General features: G+C 39.8%; 1 protein-coding gene across 1 annotated transcript in view; it reads left to right on the plus strand.

The window, feature by feature from the left end:
• The window catches only part of FANCM (Fanconi anemia complementation group M), a gene marked incomplete at its 5' end in the record, with an annotated part of 67,456 nt that overhangs the window by 7,562 nt on the left and 45,761 nt on the right, over positions 1-14,133 (plus strand). Inside the window, 5 exons of the mRNA XM_008073438.2 lie at positions 497-655; positions 6,498-6,629; positions 8,917-9,049; positions 9,385-9,510; positions 10,197-10,283. Of these exons, the coding sequence (XP_008071629.1) occupies positions 497-655; positions 6,498-6,629; positions 8,917-9,049; positions 9,385-9,510; positions 10,197-10,283 (637 nt within the window). The remainder of the gene's footprint in view (positions 1-496; positions 656-6,497; positions 6,630-8,916; positions 9,050-9,384; positions 9,511-10,196; positions 10,284-14,133) is intronic.

Raw genomic sequence — 14,133 nt, forward strand, 5'->3', positions numbered from 1 at the left:
CTCGAACCCATGGGCTCAGGCAATCCACTCACCTCATCCTCCCCAAGGCGCAGGATTACAGGCTGAGCCACCGAGCCCAGCTGATACTATTTTCTTATTCTCATTCTTTCTTTCTTTTTTTTTGAGTTGGAGTCTCACTCTGTAGCCCAGGCTGCTAGGCTAGAGTGCAGTGGCATGCTCAGAGCTCACCACAGCTTCAAACTCCTGGGTTCAAGCGATCGTCTCACCTTAGCCTCCCAAGTAGTTGGGACTACAGGTGTGTGCCACCATGCCCAGCTAATATTTTGATTTTTTGTAGAGACGAGGTCTTGCTGTGTTACTTAGACTGGTCTCAAACTCCTGGGCTCAAGCAGTCCTCTCTCCCTGACCTCCCATAGTGTTGGGATTGCTGATGTGAGCCACCACACATAGCCTGCTATTTTATTTGTCAATGACTTAAACTAAAAAAGTTAACATACAAAATAGTTTATAATCATACCTAATTGATTTTGCATAGGCTGTGCAACAGGTTATTACTAACCTACTAATTGGGCAGATAGAGCTTCGTTCTGAAGATTCTCCAGATATTTTGCCATATTCTCATGAAAGACGAGTTGAAAAGCTTGTTGTTCCTCTTGGTGAAGAACTTGTAGCCATCCAAAAGATATATATTCAGGTAAGTCATTTTTATCACAATTTAGGGTATAGATAAATGAACTGGTAATTTAATTATTTTAGCTGACAGGATTTTGCTGTGATGATATACAGTTATCTCATTTTATATAAATAATATAATTCTTTGAAATTAAAAATTTTTGGAATGAGCACTGTGTTTTAATACACTAGCAAACTGTTATTTAAAGGGGAAAGAGAAAACATGTACCATTTCTAAAGCAGATAGTAACCTTATATGGTTTTGTATCTTTTCTTTTTTTTCTTCTTTTTTCCATTTTTATTTTAGATTCAGGGGGTACAATGCATGTTTGTTACATGGACATATTGTGTAATGGTGGGAATTGGGGCTCAGGTGGCCCATCCCCCAGGTGGTAAATATTGTACCCATTAGGTAATTTCTGAACCCTAATCCCCTTCCCCACCTTCCCCCATATTGGTGTCTCCATTGTCTATTATTTTTATCTTTGTGACCATTTAGCTCAGGCAATGTTTGGTTTTCTGTTTCTGAGTCAGTTCACTCAGGATGATGGTCTCCAGCTCCATCCATATTGCTGCAAAAGACATGATTTCATTCTCTTTTATGGCTGTGTAATATTCCATGGTGTATATATACCAAGTTTTCTTTATCTAGTCATCATGGGCACTGTGGTTGGTTCTGTGATTTTGCTATTGTGAATAGTGCTACAATGAACATATGAGTACAGGTATCTTTTATATATTGATTTCTTTTTATATATTGATTTCTTTTCCTCTGAGTAAATCTCAAGTAGTGTGATTGCTGGGTCAGATAATTAGTTTTTTGGTAAGTCTCCATGCTGTTTTCCACAAAGGTTGAACTAGTTTACATTCCCACCAGCATGAATGAGTGTTCCCTTTTCTTCGCCACCGCACCAACATCTGTTCTTCTTTGACTCTAGTAATATCCATTCTGAGTGGTATAATATGGTATCTCAATGTGGTTTTAATTTGCATTTCTCTGATGATTAGTGATATTGAGCCTTTTTTCGTGTTTGTTGCCTACTGGTTTGATATTTTTTCAAGTAAACATTTTAACTGCAGTACAAGCCATAGACACACATATTCACACATTTATATAAATAACACCAAAGTACACAAAACATGAGTATATTGCTCAGTGAATTATCACAAAATAAACACACCCATAACATGTACCCAGCTTCAGCCAGGTGTTTCTTTGTAATGAAATTTATTTTCTGGGTTTTTTTTGTTTGTTTTACCTTTTAATTCTTAAACTTGTGTGTCACTTGTTTACTTATATTTGAGATGGGATGCAATAATTTGTCATATCTTCATTCCACAACTGAAGTCATCCTCTTCTGCCTTAAACCAATATCTCTTCCTCTATTCCCTCACTCATTGGGGCACCCCTATGCAGGAGGCTCCTCAACTTGAATCCTGAAGATCTAAGAGAATGAAGTACATTTTCAGCATTTTCTTCCCAGTTCCCTTATACAAGCAGTGGTTTTCAACTGGAATTGATTTTACCCACCTGGCAGCATTTGGAAATGTCTTGACACATTTTTAGTTGTTATAACTAAGGGCAGAAGAGAAGGACAGGCAGGAGGTAGAGTGTGGAGTTGTTACTGACATCTAGCTTATAGAGGTCAGGAAGCTACTAAACATCCTGCAGTGGACAGAGCAGACATCCCACAGCAAATAATTATCTGACCCAAATGTCAATATTGTAGCTGTTGAGAACATGCAAAGACAGTTGTCATTTTCCCTAGTGGAAATTTGAGGTAACACATTTTTTTATAGTTCATTATTAATGTTATGTTTGGAGAACAACATATTTTCACATTTTATTACCATGGATTAAAGATAATACCAAGAATAGGTAACTAAAATATTCATCTATCATCTAATCTATCATAAGCTTATCTTTATTTTTACTTTTTTTTTTTTTTTTAGTTGGAGTCTCTCACTCTGTTGCCCAGACTGGAGTGCAGTGGCAGGCTCCCAGCCACCGCAGCCTCGACCTCCTGGGCTCCGGCGATCCTTCTGCCTCAGCCCTCCAAGTAGCCGGAATTACAGGCACGTGCTACCACACCTGGCTAGTTTTTGATTTATTGTAGAGATGAGATCTTGTCAAGTTGCCCAGGTGGGTCTCGAACCTGCGGGCTCAGGCAAATTCACTCACCTCGGCCTCCCAAAACGTGGGATTACAGGCTGAGCCACTGAGCCCGGCCTATTTTTACATTTGTTTTGAGGTGGGGGTCTCACTCTGTTGCCCAGATTGGGGTACAGTGGTGTAATCATAGTTCACTGCAGCCTTGAACTTCTGGGCTCATGTGATCCTCTTGCCTCAGCCTCCTGAGTAGCTAGGACTACAGGAGCATGCCACAAAGCCTGAATACTTTTTTTATTTTTTGAGTGAAGAAGTCTTGCTACGTTGCCTGTTCTGATCTCAAACTCCTGGTCTCAAGCTATATTCCCATCTCAGCCTCCCAAGGTACTGGGATTACAGGTGCAGGTTACTGTGCCCAGTGTAAGTCTTTCTTAAACAGAGGTTTTATAGGAATGCAGTTTGTTTTTTGCTTTAAAATTATTTGTAGGCAGGCACTGTGGCTCACACCTGTAATCCCAGCACTTTGGGAGGCAGAGGCAAGAGGATTGCCAGAGCCCAGGGGTTCGAGACAAGCCTGGGCAACTTGGTGAGACCTTGTCTGCACAATAAATCAAAAAATTATCTGGGCGTAGTGGCACGTACCTGTAGTTCCAGCTATTGGAAAGCTGAGAGGGAAGGATCGCCTGAACCCAGCAGGTCAAAGCTGCGGTGGCCATGAGTGTGCCACTGCTCTCCGGCCTGGGTGACAGAGTGAGACTCCAACTCAAATAAATAAAATAAAATAAATAAATAACATTATTTGTAACAAAATTCTAAACATTATTGAATTAAGATATGGCAAAATCTTCTCAGTAGCCATCTCTTAGATACTAATGCATTTTTAAATTAGAATAATTTCATTTATAACTATAAAAATTATGATTTGCATAATTACATACAATGAGAATTTAATTTTGTTGATTTTGTCAGAGTACTTCATTAGGCAGTGTGATCAGTGCTGGAAAGGAGAAAAGAAAAATGTGTGAAAATAGTTCTATTTCAGAACATAAAATTTAGGCAAAAATTTCAACAATCAGCCGGGTATGGTGGCTCAAGCCTGTAATCCCAGCACTTTGGGACGCTGAGGCGAGAGAATTGCCTGAGACCAGGGGTTCGACACCAGCCTGGGCAACTTGTGAGACCTCGTCTCTACGATAAATCAAAAAATTTGCCAGGCATGGTGGCTCATACCAGTAGTTCCGGCTACTTGGAAGGCTGAGGTGGAAGGATCACCTGAGCCCAGCAGGTCGAGGCTGCAGTGACTGTGAGTGTGAGGCTGCACTCCAGCCTAGGCAACAGAGACTCCAACTCAAAACAACAACAACAAAAAATTCAATTAATTATACTGCTATAGTAGGTCTTCATCTGTAAGTCTTTTCCTTCAGTATGTCATCAGGTCTTGCTGCGCTAGGACTTTCTGTCTGTTGTTTTTCTCTTTCTGGAATCTTCTGTCCTTAGAGCCTCATGTGGCAGACATGCCTGTCATTTGCATATTAACTCACATATAACCTCTTCAAAGAGAGACAGTCTTTGTTCACCTTTTAAAATAGTGGTTCCTTTTCTTTTCTTTTTGAGTAGTAGTCTCACTCTTGTCTAGGCTGGAGTGCAGTGGCATGCTCATGGCCACCACAACTTCAACCTGCTGGACTCAGGCGATCCTTCTGCTTCAACCTTCCAAGTAGCTGGAACTACATGCCATCATGCCCAGCTAATTTGTTTGATTTTTTGTAGAGATAAGGTCTCGCCATGTTACCCAGGCTGGTCTCAAACTTGTAGGTTCAAGCAATCCTCTCGCCTCTGCCTCCCAAAGTGCTGGGGTTACAGGCATGAGCCACAGCACCCAGGTAGTGGACCCTTTTCAAAGACTCTAGTGTTACTGTATTCCAATTTTATTTTGAGTTGGAGTCTTACTCTGTTGCCCAGACTGGAGTGCAGTGGTGCAATCACAGCTCATTGCAGCCTCAACCTCCTGGGCTCAGGCTTTCCTTCTGCCTCAGCCTCCTGTGTAGTTGGGACTACAGGCAAGCAACACCATGTCCAGCGAATTTTTTTTTTTGAGTTGGAGTCTCACTCTGTCGCCCAGACTGGAGTGCAGTGGCAGCTTCCGGCCGCTGCAGCCTTGACCTGCTGGGCTCCGGCGATCCTTCCGCCTCAACCTTCCAAGCAGCCGGAATTACAGGCATGTGCTACCACGCCCGGCTGATTTTTTGATTTACTGTAGAGATGAGGTCTCGCTCCCCAGGTGGGTCTCGAACCCGCAGGCTCAGGCAATCCACTCACCTCAGCCTCCCAAAGGCGCGGGATTACAGGCTGAGCAACTGAGCCCGGCGTCCAGTGAATTTTAACATTTTTTTTTTGAGCTGGACTCTTACTCTGTCGCCCAGGCTGGAGTGCAGTGGCACACTCCTGGCCACCACAGGCTCATCCTGCTGGGCTCAGGTGATATATCCGCCTCAGCCTTCCAAGTAGCGAGGACTACAGTCGTGTGCTACCATGTCCAGCTAGTTTTTTGATATATTGTAGAGATGAGGTCAGGCTAGTCCTGAACCCACGGGCTTGGGCAATCCTCTCACCTCAGCCTCCCAGAGTGCTGGGGTTATAAGCTTGAGATACTACGCCTGGCCTTAAATTTTTTTTGTAGAGACAAAGTCTCCCTATATTTCCCTGGCAGATCTTGAATTCCTGGACTCAAGCAGTTCTCCCGCCTTGGCCTCTAAAAGCACTAGCATTACAGGTGTGAGCCACTGCGTCCGGCCTGTGTTTTAGGTTCTTAAATGCATTTATCATAATTTGCTTTCTCATGATTTGCTTTCTCTGTTCACTTCTTTATTGTTTCCCTTCTTTGGATTGTAAACTATATGAGAACAGTGAGTGACTGTCTTAGCCACATTATCACCAGCATTTAGAAGAATATTTGGTACACAGTAGATACTTAATAAATGTTTGTTGAAAGAATGCATCAATGAATTAAGTTAAATATATTCAAGGCATTTCAATATAGTCAACACTTTACAAATATTTGCCAAGGACCTAAGTGTCAGAATGTTCTAGGCACTGAGGATGCAACAGTGAAGAAATCAAAGGCCTTTCTTTTATGGTACTTAGATTATAGTGTATCTAGGTTGAGGGAGGGAGGAGTTAAGACATAAACAGATAACTGAATATTTTCTTCTCTTTTTTTTTTCTTTGAGTCAGAGTCACACCGTGTCATCCAGGCTGGAGTGCAGTGGCACACTCACAGCCACCGCAGCCTTGACCTCCTAGGTTCAGGTGATCCTTCCTCTTCAGCCTTCCGAGTAGCTGGAACCACAGGCATGCGCCACCATACCCGGCTAATTTTTTTTGTTTATTGTAGAGATGTGCTCTTGCCATGTTGCTTAGGCTGGTCTCGAACCCCTGAGTTCAGGCAGTCCTCTCATCTCTGCCTCCCAAAGTGCAGGGATTACAGGCATGAGCCACCATGCCCAGCCCCACATGTGTTCTTATATTATAGCTGGATATAATAATTGCTTGTACTGACTCCTATATGGATGTTTTCTGGGAATAAATGTCAAATACTGTTAAATTTTGTTGTTATTTTGCCTGTGTTTACTTAAAAATTCATTGTAAGACAAACATTTAAATATATATCTCTTATTTTAATATGTGAGAAAACACTTGTATTTGAAAAAGAACTTTAAAACTAGCTTAAAGTTGATTTATTTTGAATTTGCAGATTTTGGAAGCATTTGCGAGTTCTTTGATTCAGAGGAATGTTTTGATGAGAAGTGATATCCCCAATCTAACAAAATATCAGATAATTCTGGCAAGAGATCAGTTTAGGAAAAACCCATCTCCAAATATTGTGGTAGGTATTTTAAAGTAATTTTGATTATAGATTTACTTTTTACTCAGATGATAAGATGTAGATAATGAGTTTTTTGTTATATGTTAACTCATTGAGAAGTGAAAAATGATATAAATAGTTTGTAGCAAGAATGCAGTTTAATGATCTGAATTAAGATAAATTTATCTTTTAGCTTTAAATAAGGAATTAGTCTTTCGGTCTTTTCTATTTTGTTAAAGTCAGAGGGTCATGAGAAGGTGGATTCTAACTAAAGTTTAGACTTAGAACATTTAATCTTATTCTTGATACCAGAGGTTGAAGGAAGTATCCCAGCAAGCTTCTTACTTCTAACTTTCATAGGAAAAAAAAATAGATGAATAGGAAAATATCAATTAGCTAAGTCCAAAATCAGAAGAGATGTTCACAAGCTCACAAAGGCAGTGTGTCATTCTTTGAGCTGAGAGGGAATGCATGTGCACAAGAACAGAGGCAGCTGAGTGAAGGCATGCAGGAAAGAGACAGTGAGCAAACTGATTTGGCTGAGGGTAGAGGATTGAAGCAGCCTGATAACATTTAATGTAGGTTGTGACTAGGTGGGAGTAGCATTAAATGTTTCACCAAGAAATGAGGTCTTTATAATATGTTTTAATTTCTGTTATGAATTCAAAGTTCATTGACATTTTAAGTAGTAAATTTTTTTAATTGGGGTCTCAATCTGTCACCCAGGATGAGTAAGTACGGTGGCATGATCACCACCCAACTGCAGCGTCAACCTCCTGGGCTCAGGTGATCCTGTCTCTTCAGCCTCCCGATTAGCTGGGACTGCAAGTGTGTACCACCACACCCAGCTGATTTCTAAAATTTTTTTTAATTTTTATTTTTTGTAGAGATGAGGTCTTGCTATGTTGCCCAGGCTGGTCTCAAACTCCTGGGCTCAGATAATCCTCCTGTCTCAGCCTCCCAAAGTATTGGGATTATAGGTATAAGCCACTGTCCTGGCCTTAAATAGTAATTCTAAACCTCTTGAACTTGGTCTTACTAATGAGGCTTTATATTTTACAGAGAGGCGGCTTTACTCTCTGAGGTAATTTGGATACCATTTTAGGGCGTTTATTACAATCCTAGAAATATTTAAAATGACTCTTACTGTTATTAAATGCTACTAAATATGTAAGATAGAAAACAATAGTCTTCATCTCAAATAAAGGAAAATAATTAAAATATATTCTCAGTTGTCTCTTGTAAAATTATCTTATCAAATAGATGCACTTGCCATGTTCTCCAGTCAAGAAATGTGTACTTCATTTTTCTATGAGAGCAGTGGTTGAAAACATAAGGCCCCTTGACTGAATTTCCTGGTTTAAATACTGGTTCTACTACTTAACCACCTGTATGAGGTTCCTCATCTGCAAAATGGGCATAACAATAATAGCTTTCTCCTAGGTATTAAAATTAAATGAGTTTCTGCACATAATGTGCTTAAAACAGTGTCTAGTGCACAGAGTCAGATATAGCATGTATACTTGGTATTAAATGTTGATGTTAAGACAGTCTGATTGTTTTTCCTTTTGTCAGTAACATTCATGAGGATAGACCCGTGCCTAAATTATTTTCTATTTCTTTTTTTTTTGAGTTGGAGTCTCACTCTGTCGCCCAGACTGGAGTGCAGTAGCCACTCCCGGCCACCATAGCCTCAACCTGCTGGGCTCTGGCGATCCTTCTGCCTCAGCCTTCCAAGTAGCTGGAAGTACAGGCGCGCGCTACCACGCCCAGCTAAGTTTTGACTTATTGTAGAGATGAGGTCTCGCCATGTTGCCCAGGCAGGTCTCGAACCCGCGGGCTCAGGCAATCCACTCACCTCAGCCTCCCAAAGGCACGGGATTACATTATTTTCTATTTCTGTTGTATCTCAACTATCTAACTTAGCACTTGATATGTATTAGGGGCTTACTAAATAATTTTGAAATAAATGAATCCATATACTGCTAATAATTTGCCTATTAGGAGTAGCAGTCTATGACAGATATTGTTCCCTTTTGCTTATTCTCTGTTAAATGTAAGTTTCCTGCTTAATTAAAAAGGGGGCACAGATTTTATATGGAAGACATATTGACACCTTTTCATAGCAACATCCTATAACATGACATTTAATAGAACCAATCAGTTATAGTCAGTATAAGAAGGGAGTAATTATTATCATCATTTGTATTGTATTATGTTAAATTGACTGTTGACCTGACAACTTGGGCATGGAGCGTATATGTTCATTTCTCTCTCTGATTAAATTTGACATATGCTATTTTTCTAGGGAATACAACAAGGCATAATCGAGGGAGAGTTTGCTATTTGTATTAGTTTATATCATGGTTATGAATTATTGCAGCAAATGGGAATGAGATCATTATATTTATTCCTTTGTGGAATTATGGATGGAACTAAAGGTAAGTTATATGAAATTATTTAAACAATAATGATATGAATTATTTTTGTTAGACACATATGTCGAGCAGTTTGGATTACTTAAAAATGCTTTTTTAAAAAAAGTAATGGAATAATTATGTATCAAATGGCCATAGTTCTTGGTTTTTGATAAATTGCTGTAAAAAGAAAGCCATTTATTAATACATGTGTGAATATGAAACTGGAAAAAGTTGCTGGTTTTCATGTTTAAACTTTTTGAAAAACTTGCATTTATTGCTAAGGTTTAATTTATTTTCAATAAATTATTAGTTATTAATGTTTATTTATTTAGAAAACCTTTTCTTAATTTCTAAAGGAATGACACGGTCAAAAAATGAACTTAGCCGAAATGAGGACTTCATGAAACTCTATAATCATCTAGAGTTCATGTTTGCACATACGCGTAGTACTTCTGCAAGTGGTATTTCTGCTATCCAACAAGGTCTGGTTTTTCATTTAAAATTACGTATTGTGTTGTTTATTTTTACCATGGTTAATTTTGAAATTTTGTTTCATTGATGCACATGTCTATCTGTAATTATTTATATTTCTGTAGAAATAGACCTGTTGGGGATGGGGAAGCACCTCTAATCAATAGGGTGCCTGAATGAAACGTATTTGTATACCTAACCCTTAACTGTACCCCACAACATCATAATAAAAAAAATTGATTATTGAAAAATAAATAAATAAATAAAAGAGAAAGAAATAGACCTGTTAAATGCGTGAAGATTTTATTCTTTAAGTTAGGCTTAATATATATTCAAGTTTAAAGGTTATAAATTTGTTTAAGCAAGTTATAAACTTAAAACTTATAGATGTTAGTAGTTGTTGCTGGTAGTGAAAATTCTTAGAACTACCAAAAATTGCCTTATAGTTTAATTAGATAGGTATTTTTTCTTTCCTTTTGTTTTGTTGCTGATTCTTGTTTGGGTTCTCTCTCTAAATTAAATTTTTGTAAAAGTTCAGAAGTCATTTTACAGTAAGACTTATGTGCTACCGAGATGTTACTATTTAAATAAAAAGAAAAAAGTTTTTATGCACTTTGAAAAAGATAACTTCATATACATTAATGTAATTGAATATGGGAATAATCAAAAAAATCCTTGGTGTTTTTGTTTTTTGCAGGAGATAAAGATAAAAAAAATTTTTATAGTCATCCAAAGTTAAAGAAATTAGAAGAAGTTGTAGTTGAACACTTCAAGTCATGGAATGGTAGGTCATATTTAGTAGCTTCACGACAAAACAAAGTTATTGCAAGAGCTAAAACTTCAACTCATTAATCTATACTAAGACTTCCTATGGAGAAGATGGCCTTTTACTTACTATGGATAATGAATATTAAAAAGTTCTGAGTCAGGTGCTGTGGCTCATGCCTGTAATCCCAGCTCTTTGGAAGACAGAGACGAGAGGATTGCCTGAGTCCAGAGGTTGGAGACCAGCCTGGGCAACTTGGAGAGACCTTGTCTCTACAGTAAATCAAAAAAATTAGCCAGACGTTGTGGCGTGCATCTATGGTTTCAGCTACTTGAAAGGCTGAGGCAGAAGGATCACCTGAGCCCAGCAGGTTAAGGCTATGGTGGCCGTGAGCGTGTCACTGCACTTCAGCCTGGGTGACAGAGTGAGACTCCAACTCAAAAAACAAAACAACAGCAAAAACAACTGAGAAATTTTGTAAGGGTGAAGGCAAGGGGAATAGTGGGAATGTTAAGAATAAAGTATTATAATGAAAAAAAAAGTTAATTTGGGGCAATATAGGTGTAGCAGACAATAAAACAACATATAATATAATGGTAGGGGGAAGTAGATAAGGAAAGAGAGAGTCATGGAGGAGAGCTGTTAATTGTAGGGTGGTTAGAGGAGGCCTATCTGTAGAGTAGTGTTTGAGGTGATATTTGATGGAGATGCAAACAAACCTTGTGGACTTCTGGGGAAGGATCATGCCAAGCAGTAAGAATAGCAGAATAAAAGGCCCCAAGACTGCAGAGTGGTTGGGTATGATTAAGATCAGTAAACCAACTAATGTTAAGGTTAGAGTAGTGAATGAGGCTGAGTGGTATAGGCAAGAAGCAGAAAGAAGCCAGATTATGTAGGACTTGTAGGCCAAGTGAGAACTTTGGTTTTTTGGGGGAGCTTTTTGTTTATTTTTGAAAGCAGCGTTTATTGAGAGAACAGAAAAGCTCCCACAGTGGGAGGGGACTCGAGGGAGTTTCCCAGGACTTTGGTTTTTAATTTATGAATGTTTTTGCTTTGAGAAACCATTACAGAAGTATTTACAACAGTAGAGTGACATGATCTCACTTACACTTTAAAAGGATCACTCTGGCCGGGAATGGTGGTTCAGCTTGTAATCCCAGCACTTTGGGAGACTGAGGTGAGTGAATTGCCTGAGCCCGTGGGTTTGAGGCCCACCCGGGCAACTTGATGAGACCTCTTCTCTACAATAAATCAAAAAAATTAGCCAGTCATGGTAGTGCATGCCTGTAGTTCCGGCTGCTTGGAAGACTGAAGTGGAAGTATTGCCGAAGCCCAACAGGTTGAGGCTGCAGTGCCGGAATCATGTCTGGGCGACAGAGTGAGACTCCAACTCCAAAAAAAAAAATAAAAAGGATCACTCTGCACTCTGGGCCAGGTGTGGTGACTCATGCCCATGATTGCAGCACTTTGGGAGGCCTAGGCAGGAGGATAGCTTGAACCCAGGAGTTCTAGACCCTCTGAGGCAACATAGTGAGACCTTGTCTCTACAATAATTAAAATCAATGTAAAAAAAATTTTTTTTTGAGTTGGAGTCTCACTCTTGTCACCCAGGTTGGTGCAGTGGGCACACTCACGGCCACCACAGCCTTGACCTGCTGGGCTTAGGCGATCCTTCTGCCTCAGCCTTACAAATAGCTGAAACTACAGACACATGCCACCACACCCAGCAAGTTTTTGTGATTTATTGTAGAGCTCTCACCAAGTTGCTCAGGCTGGTCTAGAACCCCTGGGCTCAAGCAGTTCTCTGACTTCAACCTCTCAAAGTGCTGGAATTACAGGCTGAGCCACCACACCTGGCCAGTGTAAAACTTTTTAAAAATAAAAATAAAAGGACTACTCTGATGGTCTTGTGGAACATAGACGTCGACAAGTTGTGATAGTCTTGGATGGTGACAGATGATAGCGTGCACCAAGGCAGTAATGGTGGAGACGCTGAGAAGTGGTTCGACTCTAAATGTATGTTGGAGTTGGAGCCGACTTATTGTATTGTTGCTGGATTGGAAATAGAGTATGAGGAAATAAAGAATCTTAAGGCTATGTACATATGTGTATAAGTTTTGCAAGTGATTATATGAGAGCAAAGAAAAAATTAGGAATAACATAAAGAGAAGTCTATGTGGTAATGAATATGTTAATTAACTTGATTTAGCCATTACATAGTGCATACACATATCAAAACACCCGTGTACCGTAAATATATACAACTTATATTTGTCAATTTAAAAGAACAACAGAGAAGAAGGAGCAAACATGTTAAGATGTTTTTGAGACATCAAAGCATCAAGTAGGCATTGAATAAGTGAATCAGAAGAATGGTTGGGGCTATTTCTATATTTGCACATATATGAATGCATTTTGGAGTCATCAGCATAAAGGTAATATTTAAGTTTCAGGAATATATGTGATTATCAGAAAGTTTAGAGACAGACAGAAGAGTGTCCAGAGAGGAGTTCTGAATAATAGCATTTAGAATTTAGAGGGGAAAAAAGCCACCCAGAAGATTGGGTAGGAAGCCAGACAAGTACAGTGTCAAAGAAGCTAAGGGAAGAGACTGTTTTAGTAGGAAAGAGCAGACTGTGTTATAATGAACTAGAAAATGTACATTGAAAGGTAGGTTGTAGCAGGGTATAGGAGATGGGCTATGCAGTGAACATAGCAATTCATTAGGAGTTGGTCACATACAGAGTCTTGATGCTTGGTGCTATGATGATTCAAAGGAAATTTATCTAGGACAATTTTACTTGCAATAACTGCTTCTTCAAGTCCTATTTGTTTGCTTATGTATTTTGAATTAACTTTATATTTAATGCTGGGCATATGGCTCACACCTGTAATCCCAGCACTTTGGGAGGCAGAGGTGAGAGGATTGCCTGAGTCCGGGCGTTCTAGACCAGTCTGGGCAACTTGGTGAGACCTCATCTCTACAATAAATCAAAAAATTAGCCTGGTGTGGTGACATGCATCTGTAGTACCAGTGACTTGGAAGACAGGTGGAAAAGATCGCCTGAGCCCAGCAGGCTGAGGCTGAGGTGGCTGTGAACATGCCACTGTACTCCAGCCTGGGCGACAGTGAGTCTCCTACTCAAACAACAACAACAACAACTTTATTAGGTCATTTATTCCTTAGGGTTTTTGTGAAGATTAAATGAATTAACATAAGATGCTTAGGCGGTCCCTGGCACACATGTGGTGATATATCTAATATAAATTCGAAGAATGAAGAATTGTCCAAGTCCAGTGAAACTTAAAAACAAAACAAATCGCCGGGCTCGGTGGCTCAGCCTGTAATCCCGCGCCTTTGGGAGGCTGAGGTGAGTGGATTGCTTGAGCCCGCAGGTTCGAGACCCACCTGGGCAGCGAGACCTCATCTCTACAATAAATAAAAAAATGAGCCTGGCGTGGTAGCTCATGCCTGTAATTCTGGCTACTCGGAAGGCTGAGGTGGAAGGATCGCCAGAGCCCAGTAGGTCGAGGCTGCGGTGGCCGGGAGCGGCCACTGCACTCCAGTCTGGGTGACAGAGTGAGACTCCAACTCAAAAATAAATAAATAATAAAAAAATTAGCCAGGCTGGGTGCAAATGGCTCACCCTTGTAATACCAGCACTTTGAGGTGGGAGGATTGCTTGATCCCAGGAGTTCAAGACTAGGCTGGGCAGCTAGTCTCAAAAAAAAACAACTAAAATAAAACAAAACAGATAACCAGAAACATCATACAAACTGCAATAATTAACGAATTATTATTATTATTATTTTCTTTTTTTTTTTTTGAGTTAGAGTCTCACTCTGTCGCCCAGACTGGAGTGCAGTG

The sequence above is a fragment of the Carlito syrichta genome, unplaced genomic scaffold (genome assembly GCF_000164805.1).
Source record: "Carlito syrichta isolate Samal-C Ts95f unplaced genomic scaffold, Tarsius_syrichta-2.0.1 Scaffold315843, whole genome shotgun sequence".
In the NCBI taxonomy this organism is placed as follows: domain Eukaryota; kingdom Metazoa; phylum Chordata; class Mammalia; order Primates; family Tarsiidae; genus Carlito; species Carlito syrichta.